The 23100-nt window shown below is 47.0% G+C and overlaps 5 protein-coding genes and 1 non-coding gene across 6 annotated transcripts; 3 read left to right on the plus strand and 3 right to left on the minus strand.

Moving 5' to 3' along the window:
• Window positions 1–4389: 4389 nt before the first annotated feature.
• On the minus strand, window positions 4390–6069 carry F4812DRAFT_136395 (FAD/NAD(P)-binding domain-containing protein). The gene is made up of 2 exons (XM_047929582.1): window positions 6039–6069; window positions 4390–5967 (listed from the first exon to the last, which is right to left on the minus strand). Exon 2 carries the CDS (start codon window positions 5911–5913, stop codon window positions 4519–4521), a length of 1395 nt encoding a protein of 464 aa, XP_047787514.1. The 5' UTR covers window positions 5914–5967; window positions 6039–6069; the 3' UTR covers window positions 4390–4518.
• Window positions 6070–7737: 1668 nt separating this feature from the next.
• F4812DRAFT_t128 lies at window positions 7738–7809 on the minus strand. Its single transcript has one exon. It is a non-coding gene; the product is annotated as a tRNA-Gln (tRNA).
• A 112-nt stretch (window positions 7810–7921) lies between these two features.
• F4812DRAFT_452583 (FAD/NAD(P)-binding domain-containing protein) lies at window positions 7922–9378 on the minus strand (the record flags this gene model as incomplete). Its single annotated transcript, XM_047936368.1, has 2 exons — window positions 7922–8781; window positions 8856–9378. The coding sequence occupies 2 exons, from the start codon at window positions 9376–9378 to the stop codon at window positions 7922–7924; spliced, it is 1383 nt and encodes a 460-aa protein (XP_047787515.1).
• Window positions 9379–10796: 1418 nt separating this feature from the next.
• F4812DRAFT_466638 (uncharacterized protein) lies at window positions 10797–18703 on the plus strand (the record flags this gene model as incomplete). Its single annotated transcript, XM_047938562.1, has 2 exons — window positions 10797–11438; window positions 11537–18703. The coding sequence occupies 2 exons, from the start codon at window positions 10797–10799 to the stop codon at window positions 18701–18703; spliced, it is 7809 nt and encodes a 2602-aa protein (XP_047787516.1).
• A 435-nt stretch (window positions 18704–19138) lies between these two features.
• On the plus strand, window positions 19139–20858 carry F4812DRAFT_136491 (calponin homology domain-containing protein). Its single transcript, XM_047929583.1, has 4 exons — window positions 19139–19418; window positions 19499–19570; window positions 19733–19845; window positions 19930–20858. The coding sequence occupies exons 1-4, from the start codon at window positions 19405–19407 to the stop codon at window positions 20469–20471; spliced, it is 741 nt and encodes a 246-aa protein (XP_047787517.1). The 5' UTR covers window positions 19139–19404; the 3' UTR covers window positions 20472–20858.
• Window positions 20859–22647, plus strand: F4812DRAFT_136492 (uncharacterized protein). Its single transcript, XM_047929584.1, has 2 exons — window positions 20859–22096; window positions 22224–22647. The coding sequence occupies exons 1-2, from the start codon at window positions 21245–21247 to the stop codon at window positions 22284–22286; spliced, it is 915 nt and encodes a 304-aa protein (XP_047787518.1). The 5' UTR covers window positions 20859–21244; the 3' UTR covers window positions 22287–22647.
• Window positions 22648–23100: the final 453 nt, after the last annotated feature.

Raw genomic sequence — 23100 nt, forward strand, 5'->3', positions numbered from 1 at the left:
GTCTACAGCTTCATCGCCAACCCCGAACTAGGTAGGATCCAAATACATAGGCACCTAGAATATATATACCTATACCTACTTTGGTAGCTAATGCTATTCCTTCTGATTTTCATTGCTTCTCACCAAAGCTTACCCATTTTGGCGATAGCCTATATACTTCGGCCATCCTTGGGAGAATGATCGTGGGGGCGGAGTATGTGGGGTGGTTGTCTAGCACGAATCCAGGGTGCTTGTCGAACTTGTGTAGACCGCACTAGGTAGTACCCATATCCCTGGGAATTCCAGGTAACTTTCCGATGACTACCACCTTTCTATCCTCACACCTATAGCTCGAAAATAATAGGATAGGCGAGGAAAGGGTGTGAGACGTGGATCGAAAGGCTTCTAAGGCCAGACATACCCAGACATATGCAGAGCTTGATTAGCACCCCTTTATATTTGCTGCCCAACTAAAAGCCTATTACGTCACTTTACGAGGTTAATAATCCTTCATGGTAGAGTTGTTTAAGATATAGCAATTATTCCCGACAAGCCGTATCCTAGCTACATTACTGCTTTGGAGTTGGGTAGACAAAAAAAGAAACGCAGTGAGTATTATTCAAGATATTACCTATTGTGTTCCGGGCTTAGTATGCTATTGTTGATATAACAACACTGAAGTTGCTCAGCCTTACAACTGTGGTGCTGCAAAGGACCTTTGTTCTCGGCGCGGCTTTAATATGCAAGCGAAACGAATCGTACATGGGCATATGAGCTGATCGGTTTACGTGTAGTACCTAGAAAGTACCTAGAATCAGTCAGCACTGGCGATCTTCATTGACGAAATTAAACGTACATCTACTGGGATTTTAACCTGATTGCACTGGGTACCTCATATATATAAAGCTCGCGACTAACTTACAGCTTGCGACACTTACAGAGATTAGTTGTAAGATCCCTAGGTCTTCGCAGATTCTAGGCATGGGTTTAGTACTGCACACATTAAGCAAATAAGAAAAGCTTTAGTACTGCAGAACATCGCGCATACAGAACTAGTCGGGACCGAACTAAAACTTTATACATAAATTCTTACTGCACCTCATATCATAAAAGGATTTATAATCCGGGCCTTACTATGTAATTAAGCTTATTTTTCATAGTGTTCGACATAAAAATAAATTACTGCATTACCTTTCGGTACTGTTGACATAAACACCAAGCTATACAGAAACTTTCCATTTGTATCGTAACAGGGAGCCGGTATTATGCCCCCTACTCAACGTCATAAGGAACCGGAATTATGTCCAAGGACTAAACCCAGGGGCGCTATAATACGGTGGCGGCCTTTTTGTCTGCTGTCAGCAACATCCAGGCCCCCTGATCAACTAAGGCTTCACACACGTCAAGTTTGCGACCATGCGTAAAATAGTCTTCAGTGTTCTACTACTTCGTATGTGTAGTCGAGAAGTACCTACAAGCAGCTGTGATATGGTTAATAGATATGCGATCTACTATGTCCATACATTGATACGCATATATTTAGCAGTTTAAATTACCTGTAACGACTGTGGCTTCTTTTCTATTGTGACAACCTCCGTCAATTCCGCGGAGTCTCGAGATTGGGCCGTTTTATTCCGAATCGTCGCCGCCCTATTGCACAAAGCCTTGAGGGCTGGCCTACAGGGCTAAGCATTATTTGTTATTGCAAGTGAAACAGATATCACAACTCTGATCGCGAGATGTGTAGTTGGATTTCGGGAACTACCTATTCAGAACAAGCCATAAAAATCTGAACGTTTGGTACGGCCAATCGCTGAAAAGAGCCTCAGACAGAAACGGTCATTGCGGCATGAAAATATCTGAAGCCACCCCGCCATCGACCTAAGACAACGGCTGGTATACTATATAGTAAGGCGTCGACACTTGCGTTACTTGAGTACCTACCTAACCAAGCTGCTTTCAGTAGTTAGTATACAGGTCCTCCATTGCCTTTCGTAGGTTTTTGATGACTTTCCTCAGGCCACAGACGGCACGCAAATCGACCGTCTTATCCAGACACCTAACCAACAGTCTCCGTTGGCCACCCCCCTTCATCTGAGCACTGTACATAGCTGCGGTCACTCACGTGGCCATGTAGAAAACGTGTTGAATCTGTTCTGGCAGTGATAGTAGCATTGCCTTCTGAAATTAAGCTTAGCGTGGTTCATCTCAGATTGTAGATTTGAATCCTACAAAGCTTGACCCCTCAAGTAGGTCCTTGGTCAGCAAGCCCCCTGAAACAGACCCAGTTATAGTCGGTTAAAGAATTATACTTGTAGGGCTTGCATAGGGAGGCTACGTATCTTATGGAAGAGAGACGCCTCACACGTTGGCGGGTGTGTAGTGGGAGGGCTTTCTCGGCAGCATCGTCATTCATTCATTCCTTAGATATATGCTTGGTTCCCACAGACGCATTGCTTTTTTTGTTCCGTGGCTGAATAGTCTTTTCAATTAATGGGAGTCGCTATAAACTTCTTACACCCCCTGTATCAATTACTAAAAGACCAAGTCGAGTTCCACTAGTGTCACCAGCAAAGTCACATCTCATACCGAGATGCCTCAATCGGCTGATCTCAGCGTCAAGAGGCCAATGTCACAAACACGACAGAATCCAGGTGCAGGTATGGTATATGAGTCTCTTAACTGGTTTTTTAAAACAGGATGGATTATGTTTATCCTGCGCGCACCGATTTGATACTTATCGTCATAGCTCCAAGATATTACGGAAGCCATGCACGGCTTAATGTGTTTCAGCAATCTCGGGCCTGGTCTCAACGCCTACTCGAGATGAATTATGGACCCCTTAAGTATACGAACTAAGTCTAGTGTGCATCGCATCATAATTGCTATTTGGGCGGGAATCTCTACTTTGGTTATCGGAGTGGATATTAATGTTTTCCTCGGGAGAAAAGATATCCTAGGTAAGGTACCTTATTTACTCGCGCGATGGAGTTGAGAATGTGGCTCTTGGATTAGTTATGCCTTAGGTTCCTAAGTTAGATAGGCTACCCTACGGTAGAGCGGCAAACTTTCGAAATTAAACAATAAAAAAAAAAGCAAATACCAGGTAATCAAGATATTCTAATCAAAGCCACTTCACTCTGTGTATTTCTCTCTTCCCCGTTTTCACATACTAGCCCAACAGTTTAGATGACCCGCCTAGGTCATTTACAACAGCCAAGATGTTTCCGTCTATGAGACGTTGTATTAAGCTCCATCATCGTTACATCAAACCCAACACCCTGGGTCTTGGACCCGCTCTAGATCTGACTTCGCAATTGCTCATCTATTCCTAAACTAGGTGTTGTCGGTGAATCACTTCGAGCACCGAAACTACCACGCGCGATAGTACCTACACTGCGAGGGTCAATAGGTGCACCCCCATACCCATATTGTTCTACACATATCGGCACGTTTCTTGGTCACATTTCTCTCACACGCATCTATCCCGGAATGTAATTCTTTGGCTTGCTGATGGGATCGGGATCACCTCTGTAGGAGGTACCTAAGTAAAAAACACCTCAATTCTCTCGTACCCATGCTGCCCCTCCTCAGATCTCCATAGCAGTGACATACTCGGACGCAGCTTTCGCGTCACAATCTTTCATCCACAACGCGTGGCTTGACTGCAAGTGATATCGGTGTATCGGTAGCCTAATATCCGGCAACATCCAGGCCAATTGTATGGCCTTTCGCCGGTAGTAAAGCGACACTACTGTTGTGTAACCAGTGATCGACAATATTGGTAATGGGTGCTAATGGTTATGGCAGATCTTAGTAGCTGGGTCGGACCGCTGGAACTACATGGTACCTAAGCGCTTAGACCCGTTAGAGTACCTCTAGGTATAAGTATAAGGTGAGACATTGTTTCAAATGTGCTACAGTTCTACTGTAGTATGGTGCAGAATGGGAATAGGGCATAGGGCTACAGGGATGATAAGGCGGCGTTGGGCTGCGAAAATTCCCATTAACGTCATCGCCTTGCCGTCTCATCGCATACTACTTAGCCTATGATCGTGACCATTCATGTCTAATGTCTCAGAAAAAGAAAAAAAAAGAAAGCCTTCGTTTCTGTCCACATAGTCGAATACATGCACCGATCTTCTTTTGTATCAAGCAGGAAGCCAGACAGAGTAGAATGCTTCACTACGTGCGGGGTTATACTTCATTCGGCATGGAGACGAATGAGACAGGTCGTGAAGAGTAAATACCGGACTTAGCGTCCTTAGGAAAGGGGTTAAGGTTCTATACTCTTGGCTACCTATAGCCCCATGTACCTGGATAGGTAGGTAGGTACCTGTCTTCCCTCAAAAATATTCACTTTCGTACGTAAGAGAGCAGGTAAGGATAGAGGATAGATAATATGCAATATGCAATATGCATTAGATTCCTTATGAATACGGCGATGCACGAAAGCCCCTAATAAGTACCTAAACAATACCACGTATACCCAGCGTGTACAGGCTGACTAGGAGATATATCAGACAATTAAGAGACCTTTTACTGCTCTGAAGCGGCAATGATCCTAGGAAGTAGTTGACTGGTCAAGTTCCAGAGCTGAGAGGATCCAACAACTAGGAGGGAACCAGTGTACCAAGTATTGCGGTAACCCTGCAAGGAGTATACGTCGCGGTAAATCCCTTTACGAATGACATCTGCACTGGCAGTCCGATGTAGCGGGGAGTGACTCTTATACTCTAGGAATTTGGGCTCGGCGCTCACGTCTGCACCAGCCACAGTCCGCTGTAGTCGCTTGATGGTGTTGCGAGTATCAGCTTCCACTTGCCCCCTCGTCATGTCCGAGAGCGAGTTGTACCAGTAGTAATATGTCCCCTCCACATTCGTCGGGTTGAACATTGCTACTCCCGGCACGCTCGCTATGTGAGACTCCGTGTTCTGGCCCCGGTTCGTGTAGCTATAGTTCGTTGGCAGACCGAAGTTCGTCACAATTCCCGTAAAGTAGAATCCTCCCTTAAACTCCGACATTATATTCTTCTCGCGTTCATCCGGACTTAAAGGTTCCAGATTCTCTAACTCCGCCGGCGCTGCAAATACCAGCTGCTTGGCAACTATCTGCTTTCTGCCTTTGGGAGTCAATACACAGAGCTTCACACCGTCGGCCGGCTTGCTACCCCGCTGGCCATGGAGCACAACCGAGTTGAGAAGAACATCGGATCCGAGCTCAGCCAGGGCGTTCCGATAAAGCTCGGCTAAGTCGCCATCGGCATTCATGATGATCTTTCCCTCGCGCTCTTCTTCGAGCATCCCCGAGTTGAGATAATTGAAGACGTATAAAGCGAGGTATTTGGTCAGGTCACCGGGGACGGCTGGCATAGAGTACGTGGCGAATGCGTCGCCGGTGAGATTAAACCGCTCCATGTACTCGGGCCAGGTCAGGAGCAATTCCTCAGGCACCGGGTCAGGCAGTTCGATACCATTCTCAAGATACGGGTACTTATGAAGCGCCTGGATGTAATCGTCACTGAGGGGAGGAATGGAGTAGTTCAAAACAGGCGAGCCATCTGTAAAGTCGATGTAGAGGGGGATCCTAGTGTCAGGAAACGAAGCCTGGCTAGCAGTGACATTGAGACGAGAGTAAAAGTCGCGTGCAATCTGATCGTCGTGGTGGAGCTGCACGCCATAATTGATAGGGGTTCCCGTTGCAGGGTCATGGTATGTGGAAGTGTGACCGCCTAACGACCCCCGCTGCTCAACGACGACAACAGACTTGCCCTGGTCTTTAAGATTGATAGCTGCATAGGTGCCTGTCGCGCCTCCGCCAATAACGGCAATATCACGAGCTATCACCTCAGTGCCTCGACATCCAGCGCGAACGTCTATCGCCAAGGCTGATGCAACCAAGGAGAAGCTACTCCCAATTGTGATGAGCTTCATTTGGACGTCTCTTCGCTCTATACTAACAATGACTAATGAGAAAAATCCGATAGCCTAACCAGGAACCTACGATTAGCTTAGTTCAAGATAGTTATGAGAGGGAAACAATCGTGGAAAATAGCTACCTATTTATATTCCATTTATGATCACGATCCACCTCTCGGGGTATTTTCACTCTGTATCTCTTCCGCGCAATGCTGGCCAGGGGACAAGCCATAAAGCCCGCTTGTGCGAGAGTTTTCTCATATTGGCGTACGGCAAGGGTTTCCGTATAACTCAAAAGAACACTCACCATGTGAAAGCGATACCCAGGGAAAACCTACAAAATAGCGGCAAGCCCAAGGAAATGATGAATTCAGTCGATGACGTCCGCTATTTAGAGGAATACCACAGCGGACGGCGGTACGTAATTGATTCTGCAGTTCATTTGGAGTCATCGTGCATCAAGCTGAAGGACCTCAGGTTTCCCGGTTACGTATCTGTGCATGATTCTCGGCCGGATCAGGAAGGGCGACAGAGCAGCATAGGACAGTAAACAGCGCATTGGACGGCGTTTTGACCAGTCTGGATGGCTGAGTACCTACGTAGATCCCTAGTGTCCAGCGTTGAGTACGCGGTATTCATTGGCTACCATAACTCGGACCCGAGACTAAGGATATCTACCTAGGTATCTCCGCTGTTCTTTATTGCCACTTGGCACGATCATGAAGTTGAGAAATAGCCTTTAAAAGAAACCGAATGAATTCCATTCCGGTTTGGTACCACTTACGACCGGTACAAAGAGATATTTCTTGCCAATCAGTCTCTTAAACACGAATGCGTTCTGCAAGAGCCGTGATACGAAAACCACGCGGGTTTAGAAGATGGTACTTTGTAATCTGATGGCGTAAAGCCACTTCGAGCCACCGGAACGGAACGTCTTATCAGATTGTGCAACTTTCTAAGACCTCAGCCTGGTGAAGCGATGAGGTCTAATCTTGAAGACCATTACATTAACGCTTCTCGATGCTGTCAAATCACCTTCTAATGTAACCTATTGGAAAATCCGAGTTAAATAAGCTTAGCTTTGACAACACCAAGCAATCCAGTGATATATTATAGATTGGCATAACATTGGCTAATATGTATCTCAAGAATACTTCTCTCTCATAAAGGGGCGCATCATTGTTACCACAGCACTTGTCTTAGGTACAGTTGAAAATAGCATCAAGGGGTAAGTAAAGAAAGTAGACCAAATAATTCTCACGTCAAGAGCTAGAGGCATAATTCATCATGTACTCCTGTATTCCAGTCCCACGATGTGAAAGCCCCAAAGTGCTTGGTATGGCAGAGCCTCTAAGTTAGATCGGGTACCTGATATCCGATCCATTATTGCCCTAACTATTTGGTTATATGTACTTTTATATTCCATTACAATGATTTTGAAAGTAATAATGATATAACGACGATAGTATCTTTACATCTATTGAGGCTGCGTACACTGCATGAGTGGCAGCGTATAACGTCCGAAGCATTTTTTCGAGACGGAGATAGAATTTGGCGTGACATGAAAAGTCTTCCAATGTCTACCTCTTATAACATCCCATCCCTATCTGCCCGTAGTATTACATTACTCTATCGAATGCCCCAAGGCCGTTAAGTCCTTAATAAAGACTTTTTTTACCCCGAGAAAAACCACTAAGCCCTGGAATGCGCTTGGTGGAGCTCAGGGAAAACCCTAAAAGTCGAACCATAATTTAAAGCCCTAGTAGGATTCGAACCACTACCGGCGCTATAGGAAAAAAAAATAGTAAGTGTAAAAATCAACGGGGAAAAAAAAAAGAAAGGTCTCCCTGGGAATCGAACCCAGATTGGCGGAATCAGAATCCGCAGTGCTAGCCATTACACCAGGAAACCTGGGATGAGTGGTAATCGTAGGTGAGTACCTAGATGGGGTGTGTAGATTTTATATCTTGTATTTATACCAAGATACCTAAGGTTAGATAGGTAGCTAAGCTAGTATCTAGTATCATACCATCCCATTCTCAAAGTCCTTCGCCGCAGGTCGTCTCTTCTCATACTCCTCAATGCTTCTCCTAATCATATCCTCGTAATCGAAGCGCCAGATCTTATAGGACCGGTCCCGAAGCTCCTCGAAGCACGTCTCTGCTTTGGTCCACTTGGCCTCGTCGCCCCATTCGGGCTGCTGGTATAGTTCGCACGCGCGACGGCTGCTGTTGACGAGCCACTGGCTTCTCGTGCGTCGCATCAGATCAAATACCTCGAACGCCGCGCACAGCGCCGCGTGTTTCCTTGTCGCTGCAGATGGATCCCATCGGAGCGTCTCGGTGACCTGGCCCATTAACGTACATAAGCACAGCGCATCTTCGATGCCGCACCCCGCGCCCGCGCCGTGATGCGGGCTGGACGCGTGCGCGGCGTCGCCGGCCAGGCATATGTTCCCTTTGTTGTAGTAAGGTAGAGGGTAGTCAAACATGTCAAAGACCGCCCACCTCTCGAGTTTCTCCGGGAAGTGCCGGATGAGAGCCTGGAGACAGGGATGCCAATCCGCAAGCGCGTCTTCGAGGTCTTTCCTTGATCCCGGCACGACTGTGACAATATCCTCCTCCCATTCGTTGGGGTCGGACATAAATACCGCGACGTTGATCATGGTCTGGTTCGCAACTGGGTAGTGGACGAAATGGGCGTTAGGCCCGAAGTGATGGTGTTGGTTTTTGGCTTTGAACTCTCCCAAGGTCTCGATGGCTTTTTCCATCGGGACAAGGGCGCGATAGACAACTTTGTGGGTATAATGAGAGTGCGAAGCCGGGTTATCTTCTCCAAAAATAAGTTCCCTGACTCGCGACTTGATACCATCACAGCCAATGACTTGAAAGATTAACTTTGAGTTAGCAGCTGTAAACTACTTTGCACGTTTATTTACACGGATACAAAAGTCCTACCGGCATCGGCATGAGCACATGTCCCATCGGAGAAGTTAAGCTGGAGCTTCCCGTCGGGGCCCTTTTCTTCGATATTATCTAGGCGTTTCTTCAGCTCTACGCTCTCCTGCGGCATGATTTTCACCAAGGCCTCCAAGAACTGGTCACGTCGTGTCCCCTCGAAACCCCTGTAACCAGCATTTACTTTACACATCAGCTTCTGGTAAGAAGGGTCGTCCTTTCGACGTTGGTTGTAACCGTCCATCCACCTAACGTAATCATTTGGGTCGTTACTATCCATAGAACTAGGGACGGAGCCACCGGATCTCAGGGCGCTGACGATACCGGGATTCATCAGGTTCATGCATTGTATGGCGTTAGACGTAAAGGCGATTCCGGCGCCGATCTCCCGAAGTCCCTTCGCTTGTTCGTAGACTTTGACCTTTATGTTATTTTTGATAAGACCGGCAGCGAGGACCAATCCAATGATACCACCGCCAACGATGGCAATCTCAACGGAACTATCATCAACAATTCCTGGCATGATGATGGAGGATGATATAACTATACCAATGAGTTTCCACACCGTGAGACAATAGCTCGATGGGGTTGAAATATAGATGGCAGAGCACCATGTGGCTGGTAAAAGGGGTAAGGAACCATACCGCTTCTGGTAGTGGTACTCGGGCACCTATTGTTATAAGTCGGATCCTTTTGCTAAGACATAGTACGCAAAAAAGTCTTACTATTAGAAAGATGTGAGACGGAGTAACTACCTGGCTGTACCGCCGCGGCGCCATGTAACCTTTCAGCCCGCCACGGATACATGGGTTAAACTGTTGATAATGACTTCGCAGGGAACAACACTAAAACATGCATTAGGCTCGCGGCTCATTTCTGTTGAATTCCCCTAACGTGTAAGATCTACGCCAACCTTCGATTAATCACACCCGTTATACTTCATGTTAGTACCTAGCTTAGGAGGTACCTAAGGTGTAATATAATTTCCCCATTGGCTCTTCGGTGAGCTAGGTACCCTACAGATTAGCTACCTCGTAGAGCATCATGTCGCACTGTATATTGGCTCTATAGAACTTGAGACTATGTCTAAGACATTGTACGAAATATAGGAGGCAGAGGAAAAATGACGGCAAAAGGGTGTATGAAGATAGAGAAACCGGAAATCCTTCTCAATCTATTGGCTACCAGTGTGTTGGGACTCAGATGGACGGAATGCTCAAATAATATTGAACGCGGAGTTTTTAGCAAGCACATCTATAAAACATGTTATTCGTACTTGGCACTGCAACAGTTGACGTATCCGCCCTAGCTCCTAGGGTTCTTGTAGATCTCCTCACCGAGGTAGTTGAGAGGTATTTCGGTGTAAACTTTCATAAGCTCTTTCACTTATGTCACTCGACCATGAAGTTCTTAGCGTATGGGTAGATGAGCGACGGGAGAGATATGGATAAAATTTGTCGAGTTTTGCCTGTGCTCCACCCGCTTACGCGCTCTTTGAATAGCCCTTCTTGGCGGGTGGTGGACTTACTTACAAACTGTTAGCACGTATAACCGGTGAAACACGGTATCTACATCACCAGGTAAACCAATTCAAGTGTTTTACCTTTCTCCAGGACCGAACGTGACGTGGTTGAAATCCAAGCTGAATATGGCGCAGCGCTTTACCGCATTTATCGGCCTTTACCTTATGCCTCATTATATCTATCGCTTGATCTTACCACCGGGAGGCAGACTTTGTTAACGGCGCTGTAGTATCTTCTCCTTCTTCTAAGCCTTCTTCGTTAAAGTAGAGACTGCTGTAGCGACACAGCTTAACTTGTTTCTCTGGTATTAGCCACTATTCCCTCATCGCCAAGATACATGGGCGTAAACCTTCATATATTCTTATTTCGGAGTTAAAGTCTTTGATTGCACGACGTGGTACGTCTGCAGGCGTCCATCATGGTCGATACGTGCGGTTGCCGAAGAGGCCCTCCTACCGGGCCTACGATTTTGATGTTCGGTCCGATCGCCTCATCTTTCAACGAGGCATCCTTCGCCCAGGTTCGCAAAACAGCTACCGAGAACGAGGAGTTCCGATGGGCTCTAGACACTATTGCCGAGTTTCCACGGATATGGCAGACCCTTACTACCCGCATTCCTAGCCTCAAGACTACGTCAGCACTTGGTCAACTAGAGGACTTGAGTGATGCATTTCGAACTGGACGGCCACTGAATACCCCATTCCCTCTTCCGAACAAACTTCTCATCCCACTGGTTGTCGTCTCTCAACTTACTCAATATGCTACGTTCTCGCTTAGCGAAGCTGAGGGGCGACACGTCGATCTACTTGACACATCTAGATCAAACAGGGAGACTCTAGGACTTTGCATCGGCCTCCTGAGCGCTTTTGCTGTTTCTAGTGCAGGCGACAAAGAGCAGTTCGAGAAGTATGCTGCCGTCGCGGTGCGATTAGCTCTGCTAATCGGTATTGCTGTCGACGCCCAAAATGAAGTTTTCGGACCGTCCAAGTCCCTTAGCGTTATGTGGCACTCTGCAGGAGATGGCGAGAAATTGCAACATATTGTCGAAAGCTTTTCAGGGGTGAGTTGAACTTTGCTCTTTACCAGCTATGAGGAAAAATCCTTACATGGCTACATTCTTTAATTTGCTTGCGATGTGAATCTAATTGGATGGTCTAGACGTACGTTTCTGTCCACTATGACGAAAATCGCGCCACCATCACAACGAAAGCTTCAGTTATTACTGAACTACAACAGCAGCTGAGAAGTGCTGGCTTTATTGGGTGGGAAGTCGGTATCTATGGACGTTTCCATGCTGACGTTAACATCGAGAAGTCGAAGCTACTCATGGAGTTTGTCGACGCTCATGTTGAATTTCAGTTTCCAGATGCTACATCTGGCCTCGTGTTTCCCACCCGGTCAAACGGTGGAGGCAAACTGATAACAGAGGATTCGCTGCATCACCATGCGTTGCAGTCCATTCTGCTGGAACCGCCAAGGTGGTTTCAAACGGTTTCCGCTGTACGCGACAACATGATCGAGAACAGGGACTCGTATATCATATCCTTTGGCTCCGAACGCGTCGTGCCGCCATCGCTACTGCGTAGTATCAACTCTCAGGTACTATATATGGCTGATTTCGATGACACAACTCCGCGATTTGGTGCTTTTTTGAAGAGCGAGACGAGAACATTCTCTGACAATGATGTTGCCGTTGTCGGTATGTCCATCAATGTGGCTGGCGCCGAAGCCTTGGATGAATTCTGGGATCTTTTAGTCTCTGCCAAGTCACAGCATAAGGAGGTACCAAAGGAGCGATTTTCTTTTCAGGGCGCTTTCCGCGACAATGACCCCAAGAGAAAATGGTTCGGCAATTTTATTGAGAATTTCGACAAATTTGACCACAAATTTTTCAAGAAGAGCCCTCGTGAGAGCTCAACCATAGACCCTCAGCAACGGCTGTTCCTCCAGTGTGCTTACCAAGCCGTAGAGCAGTCCGGTTATTTTCATTCTTCCGACCTAGATAATCAAGTAGGTTGCTTTGTTGGGGTTTGTTCTCGCGATTACGATGCCAATGTTGCTTGTCATCCTCCTAATGCATTTACTGCTATTGGTAATCTGCAGAGTTTCACAGCTGGTAGGATCAGCCATCACTTTGGTTGGACGGGTCCCGGCTTAACAATCGATACTGCCTGCTCCTCTTCCGCTGTGGCTATTCACCAAGCCTGCCGCGCCATAACAACCGGCGAATGTACAGCCGCTCTCGCCGGTGGTGCTAACTTATTTACTAATCCACTATGGTTCCAAAACTTGGCCGCGGGATCGTTTCTGAGCACGACTGGCCCATGTAAGCCATTTGACGCGAAGGCAGATGGTTATTGCAGGGGTGAAGGTGTGGCCGCCGTGTTTTTGAAGAAGCTTTCTGCTGCAGTGGCCGATGGTGATCAAATCCTTGGTGTTGTCGCGGCAACGGGTGCGCAGCAGAACGAGAACATCACCCCCATCTTTGTTCCGAACTCACCTTCTCTTGCAGACCTCTTCCGCTCTGTTACCAAGAGGGCCCGGTTGAGGCCATCTCAGATATCAGTTGTCGAGGCCCACGGCACCGGCACTGCGGTTGGCGACCCGGCTGAGTACGACGGCTTACGGCAAGTGCTTGGCGGCCCTGTTTCTAAGCGGGATAAAGAGCTTTTGTTTGGATCAGTAAAGGGGCTTGTCGGTCATACAGAGGCAACTTCGGGGATTGTCTCAATGATCAAAGTCATACTTATGATTCAAAAAGGGATGATACCACCCCAGCCAAGCTACACTTCTCTCAACCCAGCCATCGGGGCGACCCCAGCCGACAAGATGAGCATCCCTACAACCCTACAGACATGGGACGCCGAGTTTCGCGCTGCGTTGATCAATAATTATGGCGCCTCTGGCTCCAACGCTTCAATGATCCTCACACAGTCACCATTTATTGGCACTAGGTTAATAAAAGATAGACAAAAGATTCCTGCTGATACCAAGTATCCGTTTTGGATCGCGGGTTTAGATGGCCCCAGTATACGTCGATACAGTAAAGCCTTCCGCAGATTTCTCAGCAAGGAAAACCACCCGGCAACAGATTTCTTCCTCTCCAATGTCTCCTTCAACTTAGCTCGTCAGAGCAATCGAACTCTTCGCAAGGCAGTTTTGTTTAGTGTGCGTTCAATAGGGGCGCTTGATCAGAAATTAGGAGCTATAGAGACAGGTGATCCTGATATGGCACCCTTGGATCAACCCGACTCCAAACCTGTTGTGCTCTGTTTTGGGGGCCAAATATCGACTTCCGTGGGCCTGGATAGGGGCCTGTACGACAGGGTAGCTGTTTTACGAAAACATTTGGACAACGTCGATTCGGTCGTTCGTCTGAATGGCGGAGGAAGCATATTCCCTGGAATATTCGAAACTACACCGAGTAACGATATCGTCGAGTTGCAGACAATGCTATTTGCGATCCAATACGCCTGTGCACGCAGTTGGATTGATTCTGGGATTAAACCTGTAGCGGTGGTTGGCCATAGTTTTGGTGAGCTTACTGCGCTTGCCGTTTCGCAGGTGCTCTCATTGGAAGACGCTGCCAGGTTAATCATACAACGTGCAACACTTGTTCGTGATTCCTGGGGAAGTGATAGAGGCGCCATGATGGCCGTAGAGGCTGACCTAAACGACATCGAGAAACTGCTTTCGGAGTCGAATCGCAAAGTTCCTGAAGAAAAACATGCCACCATTGCCTGCTACAATGGCCCACGATGCTTTACCCTTGCTGGTTCTACTGCTGCGATTGATACAGTTGCTGCGACTGTCTCATCATCGCTGAGGTCGAAGAGATTGAATGTTACGAATTCGTTTCATTGCGCCCTTGCCGATCATCTCATGGGGGCATTAGAGAAAATTGGGAGATCAGTTACATTTAGGAAGCCCATTATCCCCGTAGAGAGAGCTTCTGAGTTCCCGACTCAAGAGGAACACACAGCCAGGTTTGTTGCTGATCACATGCGTCACCCCGTGTATTTCAACCATGCAATCCAGCGAATCGCTCAAAAATACCCGTCGTCTATCTTCTTGGAAGCTGGATCTAATTCGACCATTACTTCTATGGCAAGCCGAGCACTTGGTAGCCCCGCGGGTATTCATTTTCAAGCCATTAACATAACGAATTGCGATAAAGCGTGGAATAATCTTGTTGACGCGACGATGAACTTGTGGAAGGTCGGTACAACTGTGCAGCACTGGGCACATCAGGCAGCCCAGACCAAAGAATATTCCCCTCTTCTACTACCACCTTACCAGTTTGAGCAAGCAACTCACTGGCTGGATTATAAGGTGCTTCCTGAGTCAACCGAACTGTCTACAGCTAATCAGAGAGAGGAGAAGCTCCCAGATAGCCTCCTAACCTTTGTTGGCTATCAGGACAGTAAAAAGCGGACTTCCAAATTTAGGATCAATACCATGATCCTTAAGTATGGAAAACTCGTCGCTGGCCATGTTCTTGTACAAACCGCAGCCATTTGTCCAGCTACTGTGCAACTTGACCTCGTTATTGAGGCTGTTCGAAATCTTCGGCCCGATTTGGAAGCAGCCCGCATGGAGCCACAGATCCATGTTGTTGAGAACAAGTCGCCTATTTGTATCAACCCGGCACGGGCTGTTTGGATTGGGTTGGAAGAGGAAGAAGCAAGGAAAAGTCCATCCTGGACCTTTCAAGTGTTCAGCACGGACTTGCTTCAAAGGGCTGCCAAGACTCTACACACAACGGGCAGGATTGCTTTCTGTTCAACAGAGGATTTGACGCTTAAGCTAGAGTTCGCGCGTCTTGAGCGACTTACTGGACATAGCCGTTGCGTCGAGTTGTTGCAGAGCGGTAATGTCGACGAAATGCTCTCGAACAGAAACATATACAAGATATTCTCCGACGTTGTCGATTACGACAGATGTTACCGAGGTCTCCGAAAGTTGGTGGGATGCGGAAACCAGTCTGCCGGTCACGTTGTCCAGAAATACAACCCTGAGACATGGCTTGATCCTCACCTATCCGACAATTTTTGCCAAGTTGGTGGCATTTTCGTGAACTGCATGACGAATAGATCGTCATCTGAAATTTATATTGCTAATGGTATCGAGCAATGGATTCGCTCACCCAAGCTTCGTCCTGGTGATGCTCGACCAGACAATTTTCACGTCCTCGCGACGCATCATCCTTTGGAGAAGAAATACCTGACCGATGTTTTCGTTTTCCATCCAGATACCGGCGAGCTACTAGAAGCTATTCTTGGGATTAATTACACCAGTATTGCTAAAGCGTCGATGAGCAAGATCATTACGCGTCTTACCTCCGAGAGTGCTGCAACTGCTGCATCGTCCGGGCCTGCTAAGGCTGCATTGTTCGAGGCTGCACCCGCGGAGATTGACCCACCAAACCCTGTCTCTAAAAAGGTATCAAAACGACAAAAAGCGAAGAAATCGCCTGAATCAGACGTGTCTCTCAAGGTCAAAAAGCTGCTAGCTGATCTTTCCGGTCTTGATCTAGATGAGATCAAGGACGATAGCCAACTTGCTGAACTTGGTATAGATTCCCTAATGGGGATGGAGATGGCGCATGAGATCGAGGCTGTTTTCAAGGTCACACTGCCTGAAAATGAGCTTATAGAAATTGTCGACATGCCTAGCCTGATAAAATGCGTGCAGAAGGCAGTGGGCAGAGATGTCGCCGGCGAGATAAGCAAGCAAAGTGAAGACGAAACCTCTAGCAACAGCAATACTAGGTCGTATAGTATCAGCGAAGCATCATCGGGGCATCCGACCGGTATTACTACTCCTGCAGCCAATGATGATAAGGACTCCTATGATATTGTCAGTGCTTGTGATAATGAGCTGAAGCTTCCCTTTGCCACAGTTATGCAAGCATTCAATGAAACGAAAGCTCTTAATGATGATAGAATTGTCGAACATGGACAAGCCAACTACTTTGAAACGGTGATGCCGTTACAGACGGATATGTGCGTTGCACTTGCATTCGAGGCATTCGATCAACTTGGACAGCATCTTCGCGAAGCGAAGTCAGGAGACAAGTTTTGTCAAATTCCCCATCCGAAGGAGCACGACCGCCTGGTGGACCACCTCTATTCGATGCTAGAGAAGGAAACTCACACCATCAATGTCGACGGCGATGTTATTACTAGGACCGCCATGGCAGCGCCGGCAAGGTCGAGTAAGGATATCCTCGAAGAGTTACTAACTCGCTTCCCGGACCAGACGACAGCCGATAAACTTACATTTTATACTGGATCGAAGCTTGCAGATGTTCTGAAAGGAAAGACAGGTGGCATACAACTAATCTTTGGTACTCCTGAGGGGCGTGAACTCGTCTCAGGCCTATACGCAGATTGGCCATTAAACCGGATGTTTTACAAACAAATGGAGGATTTCCTTACAAGACTTTGTACCAAACTTGATATAAATGAAGGCCCGCTTAAGATCCTTGAGATGGGTGCGGGTACTGGAGGTACAACCAAGTGGCTTGTTCCTCTCTTAGCCTCGTTGAATGTGCCAGTCGAGTATACGTTTACCGATCTTGCGCCTTCATTCGTAGCCGCCGCACGCAAGAGGTTCAAGCAGTACTCGTTCATGAAGTTTCGAACTCACGATATTGAACAGGCACCGGCGGATGAGCTAATGGGAACTCAACACATTGTCATCGCTAGTAATGCTGTTCATGCCACGCATTCACTAGGCGAATCTGGAAAGAACATCCGAAAAACCTTGCGCTCTGATGGTTTCCTCATGATGCTTGAGATGACTGGTACAATGTATTGGGTCGACATGGTCTTCGGGTTATTTAATGGCTGGTGGTTCTTTGATGATGGGCGGCATCATGCCGTCACGAATGAGTTTAGGTGGCAGAAAGATCTGCAAGCAGTTGGTTACGGACACGTCGACTGGACAGATGGAGTTCGACCAGAAAATAGATGCGAGAAACTGATTATTGCGATGGCTTCGGGTGAGAGGTGCGAACGACTCCCAATTTCTTCCTCTCCACCTAACAAGAGTCTATCAGCTGACCTAGAGGCACGAGAAGTGGTGGTCAATAGGTATGTTCACGACTTGACCGATGGGTTCTCGGTTGGTCTTGAAGATGCGACGGGGGTGTATGTGCCCAAAACAAATCCCAATGGTAAAACGGTGCTGATTACGGGCGCAACTGGTAGCCTGGGATCACATCTAATCGCCCGATTAGCGGAACTAACAGACATCACTCGCATTGTCTGCTTAAATCGACGTAGAGGAACTGACCCAGAAGAACGCCAGAAGAAAGCCCTAATCAAAAAAGGCATCCCCTTATCAGATAGAGCTATCAGTAAACTGAGCGTCTTCGAGACAGATATGTCGAAACCCTACCTTGGCCTACCTATCGGGGACTATCAAAATATTGTCGACAAGGTCACTCATATCGTCCATAATGCGTGGCTTATGAACGCGAAGTATCCACTTCGTAACTTTGAAGCGCAGTTCCAGATTATGAAAAACCTTCTTAACCTTTCTCGCGAAATTTCTATTCGGCGTATCCCGGGTACCAAGGTTACCTTCCAGTTCATTTCGTCCATTGCTGCTGTCGGCCACCGGCCTATCTGGTCCGGTGAACCAATAGTGCCTGAGGAACGCATGACAATCGAGTCTGTGTTGCCTACAGGATACGGCGACGCCAAATATATCTGCGAGCTCATGCTTGATAAGACGTTGCACAAGTACCCCGATCGTTTCCGCGTCATAGCGGTCCGACCGGGACAAATAGCAGGCTCGAGTACAAGCGGTCACTGGAACGTCACGGAACACCTTTCATTTCTAATCAAGTCGTCGCAAACATTGAAAGCGTTGCCTGATTTTGATGGCCTTTTATCGTGGACACCGGTTGATCAAGTCGCCGGCACGCTTGTGGACCTGCTTTTCCTTCCAGAAGATAAGACGCATTACCCGATATATCATGTTGAGAACCCAGTTCGTCAACAGTGGAAAGAGATGACATCTATATTAGCCAACGCCTTGGATATACCCCGGGAAGGTATTATTCCTTTTGAGGAGTGGGTACAACGCGTTCGAGAACATCCCAGGCGCGTCGAGGGACCCGCAGGGGAGAATCCAGCGTTCTTGTTGATCGACTTTCTGGACGATAACTTTTTCCGCATGTCTTGTGGTGGCTTATTACTTGATACAGGTAAAGCTCGAGAACATTCGAAAACATTAGCGAATACCGGACCGGTTGATGAACAGGTAACTAGGAAATTTATTCAGAGCTGGAAGAACATGGGGTTCCTAAGTTGATGAGGTAGTTCTTGATATTCAGTGCTTTTTTTTTGTGTCTCGAGCAGGCGGTGTAGCGTATCCTTTACTCTTCAGGGGTTATAGAATAATAATATGATTTCCTAAGAAATATAAGTAGAGCATTTCTTAACTAACTAGGTGCCTAATGTGCAACGTATTATTGTAGATGCAATCTTGAAATGATGTTGATTAATTTCTATAAGTTGGACATCTCCACTCCTTGCGCAGGTACCAAGTATGAAAATTGTAGGTACCTCTATACGGTACTATGTACATGTAAGTTCATGCACCTAATCAATCACGTGAAGCAAGCCATTTCGTGCATTAGGTATTCGGAATTCAGAGACAATCACAGCTGAGGTTGATCTTCGGTAATAGCTACCCCCCTGTGCCCCTTAAGCCAAGCCCCCCCACCTTGACAGCTTAAGTAACCTGGTTGATTGGGTGACGCGGATTTGCGATTTTTGATTGACAGCACGCTGAAGTGATAGAGCCATCGCCGCGCCAGCGACAGCAATCTCCATTTTCTTCCCTAACCAAATAAAAAAAATAAAAAATCCGCAAATCGAACGTCCCATTCTTTTCAGCTGTTCCTCCTGCCAACCAACACTTTACCTTTCGAGACGCTTTTTCTTTTCGCGTTTTCGTCTTCCATATTAATTAATTTAATTACTCCTTTTTTCTTTTTTACCCAAGTAAACATGGGTGAATCACGGTGAGTAAAGATCTCACATCTTTACCCTTTAGTTCTATAATAACAGCGCCTGACTGACACTCTATCACCCCCCCATATAGACAGGAGCTGGTGGCATGGCTGAACAGCCTTCTCCAGCTAAACATCACCAAAGTTGAGCAATGTGGTACTGGGTAAGGCTCCTTTTACCTTTTAATATTTACCCCTCCCCCGCCAAACAATGCACCAAACCATCCAGGAGAGACGAAAACAGCTGGTCCATAACCTTACAATGTGTGGTTCGGGGGTATTTATAACGCAAGATTTGGGCTAACTTTGTCTCTTAACCTTTGCAGTGCTGCTCTCTGCCAGGTATTCGACAGCATCTTCCTCGATGTCCCCATGTCGCGTGTCAAGTTTAATGTCACCAGCGAGTACGCCTACATCCAGAACTTTAAGGTCTTGCAAAGTTGGTTTTTTTCCTTTTCCTCATCCCGTCACTTATCTAGCATGTCTCTGCATATACTGATTTTCTTTTCCCCTTTGTTTCCAGACACATTCGCCAAGCACAATGTCGACAAGCCCATCCCGGTCGAAGCTCTTACCAAATGCAAGATGCAGGACAACCTTGAGTTCCTACAATGGACCAAGCGGTTCTGGGATCAATATTACCCTGGTGGAGACTACGATGCTGTCGGACGAAGAAAAGGTAATGCTCTCCCGCCTTCCGGTGGCGCGGCTGCGCGAGCCACTGGGGGCGCCGGATCAGCCGCTGCACGAAGAGGTGGCACAACTCCCACAACTGGACCTCGCGTATCCAAGGCTGGTGGCGGCGGTGCGGCTTCAGCTGCCCTGATCCAAGAAAATGCGACGTTGAAGGAGACGGTTGTAGGCCTTGAGCGCGAACGCGACTTCTATTTCAGCAAGTTACGAGACATAGAACTCTTGATTCAACAGGCCGTCGACGAGGATCCCGAGATCGAGAAGCAGGAAGACGGACTCATCAAGCAGATCCAGACGATACTTTACTCTACCGAGGAAGGCTTCGAGATTCCCGCAGAAGGCGAGGCACTGGACGACCAGGAGACGTTCTAAAGCCTACTAAGTGACAAGACAAGAATAAAGCGATGAATAGCCATCGGGTCGAAGGTCGGTAGATAGTCATGGATTAATATTGGAGCGGCTGGTATGGTGAGCCGAGAAGAACAAAGGGGTGCGTGCGGATGCTAAAGAAGAGATGCATCTAGAAGGGTGTAATTAAAAAAAGCCCTCGACTCTTGTTCGGTTTGCATCATCACAAGAATGGAATCCCAGATTCCTAACAGTACTAGGAGACATTGTCTGCTCTAGACTAATATACCCGCACAGCCCGAGGGTGTGATGCCTAGAGATTTTGATGATAGATATCAAGACAGACTTCTTTTTCTTTTTCTAACGGGGAGGTATGTGTTCACGTATTTATTCACCTAATAACTCTACTTGATATCATGTAGTAGTTTTCCTATCTTATTCTAATTCTATGTTCCGACCACACCCCCCTTATAATAAAGTTACCTAGCTGCATATTTCGGCAAACCCTCAAAATACATGTAGTTAGCTCATTACTTTTTTTGAGATTTTCCCGAGAAATGCGACCGCCGTGAATTTCTTATTGTTAAGGTTTTCTCCCCTAGCACAACTCCGTTCTTACTGTGTGCTACTTCCATAATGTTGTGATGATATATTTCGAATATTTCGTTTTTCGCAGTTGTGAACGCTTGGCTATTGGCATACTGCCCTCCAATATCATCTTTTTTAACTCAAATCCAAGCACTTCATTCTGCCGATGAATTACGACGTGTGACATCACCATTAGCGTCGTCGCTAGAATGGCGCCGACAAGCCACTCTAAAGTAATTACGGCAAGCGATACTCAGAAGCCGGCAGTACTTGTGCCCACGGCCAAACGTGCCTTGCGAAAGAGCACTTGTCCACAGCGAAGTTCTTTGCGTAGAGCTGTTCGAGAAAGTCTTCTTGACTTATCAGCTGTCGCTACTATTCCCACTCCTCCCCATAGTCGCCAACCACTTTTTCTCCCCCCACCGACATCAGCGCCGTCGACCACAGGATTGGTCTCTAATGCCACTGCACAGCGAAGCTCGTTGCGTCGAGCACTTAAAGAAAGCATGCGCGATGTCACCCCTATCGGTAGTCTCGCCGCGATAACACACTCTCCCCCACCAACCCTATCGTTAACACCACCAATAACCCCTGGCTTTATATCAGTCGAAAGCTCTCCCCAATCATCGCCATCTTCGCTAGCAAACACGTCCACGATGCCACCGGCGTCCTTACCAACACCATCGCTCATTCCCACCGATACGAGGTCGCCGCTTAACTCAACTTCAACTCCTACTTCTATCTCCCCGTTATTGAGTAACAAGAAGCCGAGAATATCGCAGAAGCAACACCGAAAACAGTTAAGGGGAGGGTTGAATTATGCAGATATCAAGGGAAGTAAGAGTCTAGGATGCACGAAACTTGAAAAGGGGTGTGAGCAAAGTGAACATATGGACGTGATGGACAAGCCTGACACTAATGGTGTCCCAACATCGCGTAAGGGCTGGTACCATGTGCGATCCATCATCAACGAGGCTCACGACGTAAGAGGTCGTCTTATCTACTTCGTCGACTGGGAAGGTCAAGACCCTCGCACTGGTATCGGCTGGCCGGGATCCTGGGTATGTTAGCTTTTCATCTACTACATCTTCGATCTCACCTAACCCCGAACAATACTTAACAAATCCAGGTTCGAATAGACAACAACTAGTTGAGATAAAGACTAACAGGTATCCAACGTTTAACTAGGTTAATTCAAAGAACGTCTCGGAAGCTGCGATTCGCGAGTGGCGGAATAAGCAAAACAAATAGGCCATTTTATAATGATTAGGAGGAAACCAAGAAATCAGAAGGATGGGTGACGAAATCAATACGCAAGCCTTCTTGCATTATCACCGGACAAATACCCACGTTGATCATGCCATCCACCTCTTGCTTTCGGCCAACCGCCAAAGCCTCAAGGAAAGATATTATTATAAGGGGGGCGATTTATCAAAGAGGAATTTACTGCGTATCTTCAAATGGCGAAAGACTTTCATTTCTTACTCGAACATGCTAGGTTAGCATATAACTAAACCGCTTTTTAAACATGTATCTTAGATACAAAGATTAAAGGAATTAGTAGGGGATTGCGAACAAACTGGCGAGTCCATTAACCTGTGTTCTTACCAGGTATACGTCTATCGAGCCGAAAGTATAGCTATAGCATTTCCCCTTCTTATTTTCCTGCTGGACTATCGCTCCGTGTCCCTTTCTTACCTTACTTGCCGTTCTCGTCGTTCCCCTCAAGTCAAGTGGTTCAAGCGCTCAGCATGTTGCTTGTAAAACAATAGGATTCGGCACCGATCCCTTTATAAAGGTAATTGATATAATAATGAATTTAGATTGATACGGTTTTCAGTCCAAGGCGTTTCTTGATCCCGATTTCAACGACGCCGTTGCGGTAAATATCCTGCCCGTTGTATCCTTGGCGTAGGTATGTCTCCAACTCCTAATTAACACGACAAAAATTCACATCTGCATTATACCTTGCCTATGTCCAAGCTATATATAGGTAGGTACCTAAGGTAGCCTTGAAATTATGGAGCGCTCGTATAAGCAAGCGAGCCTTACGAGCTCTTACGTA

This window comes from Daldinia caldariorum (genome assembly GCF_022478825.1).
Source record: "Daldinia caldariorum strain CBS 122874 unplaced genomic scaffold F4812scaffold_16, whole genome shotgun sequence".
NCBI lineage: Eukaryota > Fungi > Ascomycota > Sordariomycetes > Xylariales > Hypoxylaceae > Daldinia > Daldinia caldariorum.

What these genes read in the sequence shown, in the direction of transcription:
- F4812DRAFT_136395 (XM_047929582.1), bottom strand. Translation starts at nt 5,913, where the DNA reads ATGAAGCTCATCACAATTGGGAGTAGCTTCTCCTTGGTTGCATCAGCC.
- F4812DRAFT_136491 (XM_047929583.1), top strand. An exon ending in GTTGAGCAATGTGGTACTGG is followed by an intron (nt 19,571 to 19,732) that starts GTAAGGCTCCTT and finishes TAACCTTTGCAG; the next exon opens with TGCTGCTCTCTGCCAGGTAT. An exon ending in GAACTTTAAGGTCTTGCAAA is followed by an intron (nt 19,846 to 19,929) that starts GTTGGTTTTTTT and finishes CTTTGTTTCCAG; the next exon opens with ACACATTCGCCAAGCACAAT.
- F4812DRAFT_136492 (XM_047929584.1), top strand. Translation starts at nt 21,245, where the DNA reads ATGGCGCCGACAAGCCACTCTAAAGTAATTACGGCAAGCGATACTCAG. An exon ending in TCGGCTGGCCGGGATCCTGG is followed by an intron (nt 22,097 to 22,223) that starts GTATGTTAGCTT and finishes ACGTTTAACTAG; the next exon opens with GTTAATTCAAAGAACGTCTC.